The following is a 12,986-nucleotide window of genomic DNA, read 5'->3' as shown; positions in this document are numbered from 1 at the left end:
ATTAAAATATCGATATTTTAGTAATTTAGAGTAAATTTGTAGTTTATCATTAACAGGAACACAGTGGAAAGAAACTATAACATTCGGATTGTCTACATGTTAGTATTAAGCTTTGCATGTTCCATATTCAGTTTTTCAGCAAAACGTGTTCGAGTCCATAAGAAAAGATTCATTCTCATATCTGGAGGAAGATTTTTTTTTTTCAATAAATATTAATGTTAGCCCGCGACTTTGTTCCAGATTTGAATTTTGGCCCACTGTGTATTTGAGTTTGACAACCCTGCATGAGAGGATGTCAGGCTCTCAGGCAACACTCATGAAATCTTTTTCTGAATGTTCGGTCAGATTCACACCAGAGGCCTGCTGGAGGTTATTTAGTAGCTCTGACAGTGCTCGTCCTGTTCTTGCTTGCACAAAGGAGCAAATACCCGTCCTGCTGTTGGGTTAAGCTCTCTTAGAGTAACTGTTCATCTCCTGGAATGTGATCTTTAGGATGTTTGCTGTACCAAATTACAAACAATTAATCCATATTTTACTCTTATTTTTCTTCTACTGTCTTCTATAGGTCAAATCCATCGACTCCTCGTCCTCCCTCAGTTTTACTCCACCTCTTTTTTCCTACAACTCAATCAACACCTCCATTTCTTCTGACTTAGCATGCCAACACTCAGCATCCAGCATAGTAATGCATACGATTTACACCATCGGCAGCATCCTCCTCCTCTTACTGCTCTACATCCTCATCCTCTACATGGGTTTCTAGCATTGGCGCCGTCAGCGCTCTACACCTACAGGGATGACAATGAGCCCCTCTGACTTCTTCACCTACAACTTGATGATTTTAGAGATTTTTGGAGTCTTTGTTAGAGTCCTCAATAATGTGTACAAATATAATGGTAATAACACACTGCTTGTGTTAGGGCAGTATTTCTTCAGCATCACATACCTGTACAGGTTATGTTTCATCTCCTGACCTGTTTGGAGCGCTATCTGGCTGTTCACCCCATCACCTACAGGCATCTGCGAGAATGTCATGGGATCAAGATTAGAAACATCATCACTGTGTGTGTTTGGGTGGTGGGCTTGGGTGGATGGGGGTAGAACACTTGTACTGGCCAAATTTTCCTGCAATACCATTTTTCTCCAACATGGGCATCTGCATATTACTTATTTCTTTCTACTGCCTGTCTGTACCTCACACTCTGATTCGTCCGGGGCCAGGGGAGGTGGGCGGGAAAAAGGGGCGGGTTGACCAATCAAGGCAAAGAGCTTTCCACATGATTGTGGCCATAACAGGAGTGCTGGTGTTGAGATTTGCTGGGATCCTGATTTTTTTTCTGATACAAAATGCACTACCGGTTGATACTAAAGAGCACTGTGTGGCAGTGGAGTCAGCAGTTCGGCTGAGTGTACCCAGCCGTCTGGTTCATCCTCTGCTGTTTTTGCACAGAGCACGAAAACTGTCATGCATTAAAATTTCCACTTTAGACTGATGTTACATGACATGTTCTCTAAACAATGTTGCATCGGGTGTCAAAGTCACATCACCCTGAGGAATATTAACAGAGGGGCAGATGCTGCTATAGAAACCTAAATAAAACTTTTATTTCTTATTTGAGTGAAATGTACTCAAATTGCATCAAGCATTGCTAAATAACTTCTTTTAAAAACTTGAGTTGATTTACTTGGCATAAACATACACTACCCAAATGTAATGAATAATAATAAAAAGATTGTGTGTCATAGAATGTTTCATTAATGACACTTGCACGTATCACGTGATATTAATTGAAATATTGGACATTTTGTAATAGATTCAAAATATTCTTTTATGTTGACACAGTTTCAGAGTTTGAATATTTTTCGTCATTTTCTGTGTATCTAAATAAAAATACTGCTGTAGATATATATATGTGTGTGTGTGTGTGTGTGTGTTATAGTCTCTTTCACAGGGGTTCGTTATTGTGTACTATTGTGAATTTAAGTTTTATTTTATTTACTTACTTGTTACATTTGTTTAATTACTTAAATATAATAAAAATTACAAATTAAAAAGAGTTGTGTTTTCCTTTCCGAACCACAGTAAAACTGTTTCTTTTCTTGCATCCAAAATAAACAGGAAATCATCCGGAATGAGCGGAAAAACTGTGACGCGTTTCCCGTCGGACTGTTTTCATAGTTGTACCGGTGCACCTTGAACTTGTCTGAGTGGATTTCTCAGTTTTCTCGCACTTTAGCTTTAGCTCCATAAATAATTTTTTTCACGATGTCCAACTTTCCGCAGTTACTCCGAGCCGCGCCTGCGCCCTTCAGGCGGCTCTCTTGTGGCAGAGGCGCAAAAGGGAGCCTCGGTTTCAGTGTTAGCGGAAACTTTTTGCGCCTGCGCTCCTCAGCTGCGCTGTCATCCAGCCCGAGGCACCGAAACAGACCCAGAACCCGGGGCTACACGAGCTACAGCCGCAGGGAACCGGTCCGGATCGGCTGTGCCTCCGGGTTCTGGGGGGACACGGCCACCGCAGGTAGGCCATCACGTCACCATCCATCACGATAACGCCGTGTAAATTTAGCTAAAAAAAAGGGTAAAACGTTATTGTTTTTATTGTTATTATTGTTGCAGTTTTTGGTTTTACGTAGATGGTGATGGATGCCTTTATTTGGCTTTCGTTTGTTGTCAAGTAAGTAAGTAAAATGTAATAATTAAGCACATTTAACATTTTCCCTCACCAAATTGCTGCACAGAGTATGCACGTTTATACTATACTTTATACTAAACCTTTATACTTTTTATTACCCCTCAGTCGTAAAAGGCTGATGGGGTATTGTTGGCATCCTTCCCAGTGTTGTTTTAAATCGTTACTTGACGTAGAAGCAGCACAGGTGCATATTAAGGGGCAGGGAGATGATTTGGGGGGTTTCTTTTACCTAAATAAAGACATTCCTACCCTAAACTGCTGTGTATTAAAAAAAAATCACCACTGCAGGAAATTGAATCTGTGACGTTTGTATTAAAAAACAGAAACGTCAGCTGGTTTCGGAGGGTTTAAGAGGAGCCTCAGAGTGAGCTGTTTCAGTCATTCTGTCATCGAAGTATTCGTGCTTTGCTGCTGAGCCGCTTCTCCTGTGCTTTCAGTGCCTCAGCTGATCTACAGCGGGAAGCTGGACTTTCTGGTGTTTGACTACCTCAGTGAGATCACCATGTCTCTGCTCACCGCTGCCAAAACCAAAATGCCAGTGAGTTCCTGCATTTCCATAACCAAGACTGTTTTTACCACCTGCAGAGATGCAGAAATATAAAAACAAATAACAGAAGAATTTAAATGAACATCTTTACAAACATATACACACAGTGCTAAAATATATCAAAATATTCATGCAGCTGCTTGTGTTAAAAACTTCAGGGAAGATTTTTTTATTTAGTTTTTTGTAGCTTAAAAATTCTACATTTAATTTTTGTAAAAGTTCACATTGAAAATAGCCACTGACGCACAATCAGTAAGTTATCTATGGAGTCCAAACAAAACGTGTGTGGTTTACAGATTTATTGTAAAATGATCAACTTACCGTATTTTTCGGACCATAAGGCGCACTGGATTATAAGATGCACTGTCGATGAGCGGGTCTGTTTTCATACACAAGGCACATTAAGGGAAACAAAACAGTCAGAAAAGTCAAACTTTACTCAACTCATTCTTCTTGCTTCCTCCACTTCTGTACCATTGATTCATTAATGTTGAATTATGTGGCAGCTGCTTTATTCTCATGTTGTTGCAGTATATTAATGACTTTCCGTCATTTTCTGTGTATCTAAATAAAGATACTGCTGTATTGTGGATGGATTTTCTCAGTTGTTCTCTGGACTGAAGTTTGGTCCGTTTACAGCATCCTGCCATGCGATTGCATTTCTCACTAACCATCGGGAACCCTCACGTTGGCTTTTATTGAGTGGAAAAAAGTTGGCATTCATCCTCCAGCCTCACTGTTTATATTATGCTAACATAGCTGTGTCGCTAGCAATCACGTAGCACATCATTATTTACCAGCCAGTCTAACTTTAGTAACCCTACAAACGTCACTGCTGTTTAGTTTTCTGTCTTATTTAATGTTGGAAGTGATAACAGAGCTGTACGTTTTTCAGAAATCTCAAGGTCAGAACATGATATATCATGCTTAGGTGGAAACTAGCGAGCTAACTTCCTGCTAACTTCTAACTCCCTTAAGTTTAATACATTCTGTTTTCATTGATGCCTGGATGTTAAACTCAATTGTTACACCTGGTAGAGCAGCAACACTGATCATTTATTAAAGATGAAAGAATTTAGACAGTTTTTAACTCTCAGTTAAAAAGTCAAACAGTGTTTGTTTGACTTTGGGATGTGAAGCGGAGTTTATTCTGCAAGGCTTCTGACTACAGTAGCCGTAATCCATCAAGCGGTCTCCAGAGGCCTGGTAATGAACCAGTCAATTGATTCAGGTGTGTTGACCCAGGGTGATATCTAAAACCTGCAGGACACCGGCCCTCGAAGCCTGGAGTCCCACACCCCCAGCTCTAAGAGGAGAAATGGGGTTTGTAGGAGGGTTTTCTGCCTGTTGTTGCAGCTCCGTGCCTGCAGGGAGCAGCGCTGCTTCACCTCTCTCCCCACCTCTGCATTAACATCTGACTCTTGCTCTTGCAGAACCTCGGTTACGCTCCAGACTTTGTCCAGGTTGCTCTGGCTCCCTTCATCAATGACATCCACAGGAAAGGTGAGTAAACAGCACAGCGGGAAGTGTGTTTCCATAGCAACAGGTGATCTCGTGATGAACGACAACCTCCTCTCTCATCAGGTATCCGCGTGGTCAGTAATGCAGGTGGCGTGAACCCTCTGGCCTGCGCTGAAGCCATACAGGAAGTAACCAAGAAGGCCGGCCTTGAACTCAAGGTTGCCGTGGTGACCGGTGATGACCTCATGCCTCATGTAATGCGCCTCTGACATCATCACTCCCTATTTAGTGTGATTGATTAGACGTTTAATCCTCTCCTTTCTTCTTCTCTTCTCTCAGAGGAGCAGCCTGTCTGACGTAAAGATGCCGGACGGCAGTGGCAGACAGCAGCTGCCTAAAACCCTGCACAGCATGAATGCCTACCTCGGGTACGGACGCCCTGCTTCGTGTTACAGATTTCAGCTGGAGCCCAAACAGTTGCTGAAAACCTCTGCCATGTCTCCATTTCCAGGGCCGTCCCTATCCGCCACTGCCTTGACCTCGGAGCGGACATCGTGGTGACGGGACGCTGTGTGGACAGCGCCGTGGCCCTGGGGCCGCTCATGCACGCTGTAGGTTTTTAATTTCTAACATTTATTGGAATTCATTCAGCATTTCTCCAAGAAGGGATCACACTTTGTCATCCTGCTGCACATTTTTGTTTTTTCTTTCCCTTTTGGACATCATGAGAGCCACAGCGAGGGTCAGGAACGAGCAGGCGTGCAAACAGCTGCAGTTCCGTTCGTGACCACTTGAGGCAGACTTGATTCAAACACACTTATTTATTTACCTTCTACCAACAATCTGTTCATGTGTTTGCTTGAGTCGCCGCCAGAGATGTGATGTCTGTGTGTGTTTCTTATCTGCTGCAGTTTGGATGGGAGAGAAACGACTACGACCTGCTGGCAGCCGGAAGGTACACGCACGCACACACACAGACATGCATGGACACACACGCACAGACGCGCACACACACAGACATGCATGGACACACACACACAGACATGCATGGACACACACGCACAGACATGCATGGACACACACGCACAGACAGCGGTATTTGTGACACTATGTTAGGTGTGGGTCAAAAACTGTAGTTAAAACCTTGAATTAAGATTAAAGTTAACAAATAAAATACCAAAAAGTTGCATTAAAACAAAAATTTAAATTAAGACTCCAAACTGTTAAAAGCCACAAACAGTGAAGCTGAATAAATTACAATTAAGCTTTTGCAAATAAATACAATTTAAATAATGTTATCATTTTTTTATAATGCAGTTAATACGATTATATTTTATTATTATTAATTAATATAAAATATAACAATAACATTTGAGGAAGTCCAAACTGTATTTTTAAAAAATGAAAATCAAATAATTTTTTTAAAAGTGAGAAAGATAAATGATGTTTTAAAAGCAAGAAGAAAGTTACACTTGTTCCAAAAAATACTGAAAAAACTACAAAAATGTAAAATAATGTTTCAAAAACCTATAAATAAATGAAATTACAATTTAATGCATTAAAACAAAAATAACTCTGAAATATTTGAATATTTAATAATATAGGTTACAAACACAACACAAATTAGAACAAAGCTAAATAAGGTTGACAACAAAAACAATCAGGATTCAACTGAATAAAATTTAAAGTTGGTGATTAAAGTTTCTATTCTGAACAAACGTTCGAAGATAAAGAAATTATTCTTGAAATTGTTTTTTATGATATTTGCTTGCGATGAAAATACTGTTTAAACCGTCTCTGAACTTCAGATCATTTTGGTTTATAGTCGTTGTTTTCTGTGTTCCAGTCTCGCGGGTCACCTGATCGAGTGCGGCGCTCAGAGCACAGGAGGCATCTTCACAGACTGGCATAAAGTTCCCGATTGGTAAGAATTTTATGGTTTTCAACACACTTCTCAAACCAGATCTGTGAATACAGCTCACGGGGTCAGAGAGTCAATGTTTGAATTATTTTCTTCACTTTAAAAGGTTTAAATGAGTAAACGGTAAGTTTTTACTTTTCAGACTGAGTACAAACTGTGAATGAAAGTTTTGAGAACAGTTTCAGAATAGATCCAGTTTCAGTCGTAGACTCCAACAAAGTTTTTTGCTGGCTTGACTTTGACAACTCTTTGATAACTTTCAGCATGATATTACCTAAACAGCTTGGAAGTAGAGATACACATATACATATACAGCCCACTTTGATCTTAAGTGATCTTAGGTCGTGTGAAACTCTGTCAGAGACATTTAACTACACATTTAATATGTTAATATGAATTTCAGCAGTTTTTATACATTATAAATTACACCAAATTACACCAATTACAATTTTGGTGTAAAATTACACCAAAAATTCTGGTAGCTCACTGTTCACATGGTCTGCAGTTATAAAAAATAAAGGTTTTGTTGATTCATGGGCTTCTATTGTAGACAGTGAAAAGCAGGAATATTTCTTTTGTTTATCCACTGCACTGATGTAGTATGATCAGCAGAATACCCTGTGAAACCTTTAACCCTTTAAGACCTACCATAGAACCAAGTCTGCCAGAGCTTATCTTCATATTTTTACATGCTGTACTGACATTTTTGGCAGCATTTCAACTTGCTATACATCAATACAACCATTATAGCCCAAATTTTAATAATATGTCTGCATTAAGTCCATAATAACTACATAAATTGCAAAAAAGGGCAATAAACCACAATAAAATTGAAAATAGTTTTTGTTTTTTTGTTTTTTTTTACATATATTGCTAGTTAGAGAAATTTAAGAGGTTTATCCCTCAAAAGTGTAAATACAAAAAAGTTGCACAAAAAAGTTTCCAACAACAGAAAATTTATTTTGAGTGTCTTTATAGTTTTATTTTTGAGATTCACCAATTTTATATACTGCAGAAAAAACAAAAAGAAATATTATAATGCAAATTTGCATAAAAAAAAAGCCAGGGTTAAAAATACAGTTAAAGCCCCCAAAAAGTATGCCCTCCTTCATATATTTTATAGTCGTGTGGTGGACCAGATCTGAGTCTTTGCGGGGCCGATTCTGGTCCCGGGGCCCTATGTTTGACACCCCTGAGTTAGGCCTTTCTGCTTCTCAGTTTGTAATGAACCTTATTCACTGGTCACTGGTCCACTCTCTCACTTAATGTGAACAATTGGAAATGGGTAGATATTCAAAAGCTATGAAGTTAAAGATCAAATATTTTTCTGACATTTAAATTAAGTTTAGTTTGTTGTTTTCAGCTTACAGTTAAAAAAAAGCAGCTTAATTTTTTATTAGCTTGTCAGGGCTGCAGGTTGTTAATCTTAACAGTTAGTAGCCTTGAGCTCCTTTTAGACTCCAACATTGATCACAGACTAAATTTGTGCAATGTCAGCGGAAGAGCTTAAGGGTAAAATGACTCTTAACTGTTCTGTCTGTATAAATCATTAAAGTCAAATTATCCTCACTATGGAAGGGAGATTTTCCTTCCTGCTGTCTCCAAGTGTTTGCTCGTAGGGGGTCATTGGATTGTTGGGTTTTTCTCTGCATTATTGTGGGGTCTTTACCCTAACATATAAAGCTCCTGTGGGAACTGTTATTCTATATAAATAGAGTTAAACTGATTGAAGGTAAAACAGAACTTTTAAGCCACAATTAGCAGTGATGTGCACATAGTTTCATGAAGAGAAAATCCTCTTCAACCGTTTAAACCCATCATGCTTTGGGCTTGTGTCGCAGCCAGCGGCAAAAGAAATATTTCACCATTAGAGGCAAGAATGCATTGAATTAAAGGTCAGCAGATCCTTGAAGCAGACATCAGTGTGTCATAAATCAGAAGCTGGAAAACCCTCCAAATCCACAGCGGACTACCTCAGGAGGTTTTTCCATGGTTTATTTCCATGGTTGCTAATGTTCAAGGACACGGAAATCAGATCTCTCAAATAAGCACAGTGAGATAGACCCCAAAAATCTCAAGGAGGTAGGAACATACTGGATGAATAACACATGAAAATTCAACAACATTAAGGCCGTGATGTCTGCCAAAGAGGCTGTTAGTAAGTACTAAAGCAGGTTGCCAAACCTTCTTTCAACCTTTGCCTTAACAACTTAAGTTATTGTTGTTTAGAAACTGTGAAGTATCTAAACTTAAAAAAAAACCCAGTTGCTTTATAGTATTAAACAAATGTGTTGTCTTTAAAGTTCTTCCAGGCTATAAATGCTTAAAAACCTTCACATCAAGACGAGGCATGAAACCTTAAGGAGTTCCTAAAATGTCTTTTCTACACTGAAGACCTTCCATACTGTTGTCATTCAGAGCAACAACAAAGTGAAAATCTAAAAACGGAAACAATTTCAGTAGAAAGTCAAAGCCTGGCCTTTGATTTGGGTCTCAGGGACAACATGGGTTTCCCGGTGGTCGAATGTTCCAGCGACGGCTCCTTCGTTCTCTCCAAACCACCCAAAACCGGCGGCCTCGTTTCCTTCGGCACTGTCGCCGAGCAACTGGTATACGAGATCGGAGACCCACGGCGATACCTGTTGCCAGACGTCATCTGCGACTTCAGCCAGGTGGTGATCCAGGAGGTACCAGGTACTGCACACAAACACAACCTCACACATACTGTTGAGGACATGACCAGCAGCTGAACTTTTGGCTGTTTTCATAACCCTCAAGAACTCCTCAAACAAACCCATCTGGAGCTTTGACTCGACCCTTGATTGAACCCAACACCCTCCGCTGAACCTCCAATAAACTGTTCGTCAGCTCATCATTAGCAAATTATTCTCCTTAATATCAATCAACCCAGAGTGAACCCATCTCGAGCTGTGCTACAGTGTCTAACCTTCGGGTGAACTCCAGAACCATTGCCTGAACTCCCACTGAACTCTGCTTCTCTGATAAAAACCTCCGCTTTGCCCGATTTGAGTAATTAAATTTTTTCCATTTTGATTTTATTTGAGAGAAAACACTGATGTGCCCAAATTTGGGGGATTTCTTTTACACTCCTACTCCTCTGCTTGAAAAACTAACTAGAATCATGTACACTGTATACGTTTGAAGAAAATCTTGAATATTTCAAAAACATAACTCAACATAACTCAGTTTTGGGATGTAGGAGACAGGGAAAGTTTAGGTGTGAACAAATAACTTATATTTCTATTGTTTTCATGCATAAAAACACCCAAAACATGGACTGTTTGACATACTACTTTTTTCTCCTAGTCATAACTGATCTCATAGACACATTCTGTGGATACCAGCACAGATAAACATCCATAAATCCAACTGAGATTAAGGGGAAAAAATACAGTTCAGAATTTGCCTGGAAATTTCCATGTTTTTACATCTTCTTCAGTATTAAAGCAATTCAGTGAGAGTTTTCTTTCCTTGTATGCTTTTACGTCAGTGTTTGTGAGCAGTAGTTCTCCATCCAACTTGCTGAGACTGAACCTGGTCCTTATAGATGTGGTTATATAAAGAAAAAGAAAAACTGATTTTTCAATCTTTTTTTTTTTTTTTTTACCTAGTCTAATCTTGGCACATCTCAGCTTGGTGTGTATTTTATCCTTAAACACTGAGGAAGCTGGAGAAGTGGAAGACAAAACAGATAAACTGTATCTAAAAATAATGAGTTTAAAAAAAGACAGGCCTGAGAGATGGGTCTGGCCCTTTAGTATCTTAAGTTTCCCGTATTAGAGCACTATCAGTCATAGGTTGGCCTCCAGAGAGCCCGGACATCACCATTATTAAAGTGGTGTGGGATCATCTTGACAGAGAACTGAAGAAAAGGCAGCCAACAGAAGAAGAGCTCTGAATGGTCTTCAACAAGCCTGGAGACTATTCCAATCTTATAATTAAGGAATTTACAAGAAAGCTTGTCTAAGACATTTCAGGTTGTGCTGACGAATCAAGTCATTCTAAATATTGACTTTCAAGTTTGTTATAATTGTGCACATATTCCAGGTGTATTTGCACGTCGTGATAAATTGCTGCATCTTTTTCCCATTTCCCTAGCAAAATACAAAAAGTGAGGGATGTTATTTGAAAAAATATTGACCTATCGCCAACAAACTGCTTGTTTCCCCATTTCTTCAATATCTGAGGCTTTAACGTGACTAGAAAAATGTAGGTGCTCACAGCCAAGCTGGAGACCATAGTTAATGAGAGGTGTATAACATTTTGACCATGATTAAGAAACTTAATTAAGAAACTCTTTTTGCTTTTAAACGAATTAACAAGGAGAGCTTGAGCTGAGGTTGTGAGTACTCCATCTGGTTACTCTGGTTGTAGTTTTCCGTGTCAATGCACATTTCGCTAAAAGTAAAGTTTAAGTACAGAAAACCTGTTGTTGTCTATTTTTTTTTTTTGTTTTTCTGTTTTATCACTTGGAGGAAGTGGTGACATGCCAAGTGTCAGATGAGGTCAGTAAGGTTAACTAGCTGGATGCAATGTTGTGCTTACTATTTGCATCATGGAAACTTTATTTACAGTCGCTGGAACAAATAAACGGTAAAGGGAGCACTAAAATCTATAAATATGAACTCATTCAATATTTTTTTCTTCATTTATTGGAAATCAAATTTATAGTTTCCAATTTTATCAAACTGCTTTCTTTTTCCCTGTAATTATTCTATATATGTCTGTAAAATCCAATGAATGGGATTCCTGAACTGAGAGAAAAGTCTGCTGTAATGCATACTTGGTTCAGATGTGTGGTAGCAGTAAGTGGATCGGCTCCTGTACAGTGTCCCACTTCAGAGGGGGAAATGAACTTTTGGCTCTCACTGTTGCTAAAAATGTAAATATTTCAGTCTAATTGAGCTCCGGCTGAACTCCCGAGAGCCGTTTGACCACTCGAAGACCCGCTGCCCTCATCGGCTGTTTATTTTCTAACATGAAGGAGTCAGGAGAGTGGACCGGTGGTAAGTCTGCAGTCCGGTTCAAACAGGGGTGAACAAAGTGCTGCGTGATGTTTTCAGTGTACAGAGGGAGATATGAGGAGGTGAAAGATGGCGTTGAAAGATGGGGGATGAGAGGCAGAAGCGTCTCCCTCCTGTCTGTATATTTAAGTTCAGCGAGGTCAATGAACTATTTATTAAAACACAAAGCAGCTTAAAGGTCAAGCATGAAAAAACTACGAAGTAACTGGAAAACATTAAAGGAAACCCTTGAAAACACATCAACTCTCACCGAGAGTCTATACAACATCTATACTGGGAAATGTGTCAGGAAAGAAGAGATGCCACATCAACAATTTGATAAAAATGATCAAACTACAGGGGGCTGAATTTAAGGGCACCTTGGAAATCAAAGTAAGATAATGTGGCAGCTTAGCCCATTTTGCCAGAGTTGTTTTTCATTGCAACAACTCAAAATGGTATTCAGTAGTTTGATGGCCCCCCTGTGCAGGCAGTTCCTTCGTCCTTCAGGAACTGCCTGCACACCCTCACCACATGAGACTGGGCATTGTCATGCACCTGGAGGAACCCAAGACTCAGTGCACCAGTGTGCCAGTGTAGGGTCTGACAGCAGGTCCAGGGATTTAAGCCTGATAGCTAATGGCACTCAGGGTGCCGTTGCCTAGCCTGTAGGTGTCTGTGTGTCTCCATGCAGGCCATCAATGACCCACCACCAAACCTGTCATCCTGAATGATGTTACAGGCAGCATAGCGGCCTCCATGATTTCTCCAGAGCCTCTCCCTTCTGTCACATGTGCTCAGGGTGAACCTGCTCTCTGTGGAAAACACAGGAGGCCATTGATGGACCTGACAATTCTGGTATTCTATGGCAAATGCCAACCTTGCTCCACAATGTTGGACACTGAGTATCAGGCAAACTAAAGGATGTCAGGTTCTCAGACAACACTCATGAAGTTTGTTTCTGGTTGTTTGGTCAGAGACATTCACACCAGTGTCCTTCTGGAAGTCCTTTTGTTGCTCTGTTCCTCAAAGCAGAAAGCAGCAGATACCAGTTCTCTGAAAGGGTTAAGGGCCTCCTATGGCACTCTCCAGCTCTCCTAGAGTAAATGCTTTTCTCCTGAATTCTCCTCCGTGATCTTAAGACTATGCTGAGAGAAATTCTAAAATGTTTTTTTAAAAATATGGGAAATAATAGTAAGCAACTAGAATAGAAAGAATATACAAATTTAAAATTAAACTACATTTAATTTAATAATCTACAAAGTTTTTTATAAACAATTATAGATTTTTGAATGAGATTAATAAAAAATAAATAAAAATTAAACAAACTAAAATTAAAT

At 39.6% G+C, this 12,986-nt stretch overlaps 1 protein-coding gene across 2 annotated transcripts in view; it reads left to right on the top strand.

Annotated features, from left to right (window-relative positions):
- The first annotated feature begins 2,157 nt into the window (after nucleotides 1–2,157).
- Nucleotides 2,158–12,986, top strand: part of LOC102307310 (lecithin retinol acyltransferase b, tandem duplicate 1) — a 17,574-nt gene continuing 6,745 nt past the window's right edge. For both annotated transcript variants that reach the window (XR_006053237.1, XM_042215460.1), the window contains exons 1-9: nucleotides 2,158–2,519; nucleotides 3,131–3,231; nucleotides 4,674–4,743; nucleotides 4,825–4,955; nucleotides 5,041–5,129; nucleotides 5,213–5,312; nucleotides 5,613–5,656; nucleotides 6,548–6,625; nucleotides 9,120–9,316. Coding sequence is in view for 1 of the 2 variants with exons in the window: in XM_042215460.1 (XP_042071394.1) it covers nucleotides 2,267–2,519; nucleotides 3,131–3,231; nucleotides 4,674–4,743; nucleotides 4,825–4,955; nucleotides 5,041–5,129; nucleotides 5,213–5,312; nucleotides 5,613–5,656; nucleotides 6,548–6,625; nucleotides 9,120–9,316 (1,063 nt within the window). In the remaining variant the exon portion in view is untranslated. The remainder of the gene's footprint in view (nucleotides 2,520–3,130; nucleotides 3,232–4,673; nucleotides 4,744–4,824; nucleotides 4,956–5,040; nucleotides 5,130–5,212; nucleotides 5,313–5,612; nucleotides 5,657–6,547; nucleotides 6,626–9,119; nucleotides 9,317–12,986) is intronic.

This window comes from Haplochromis burtoni, unplaced genomic scaffold (assembly GCF_018398535.1).
Source record: "Haplochromis burtoni strain Fernald_Lab_line unplaced genomic scaffold, NCSU_Asbu1 Contig_728, whole genome shotgun sequence".
In the NCBI taxonomy this organism is placed as follows: domain Eukaryota; kingdom Metazoa; phylum Chordata; class Actinopteri; order Cichliformes; family Cichlidae; genus Haplochromis; species Haplochromis burtoni.
Note: the sequence above shows the minus strand (reverse complement) of the source record. Positions and strands in the feature narration are given on the sequence as shown.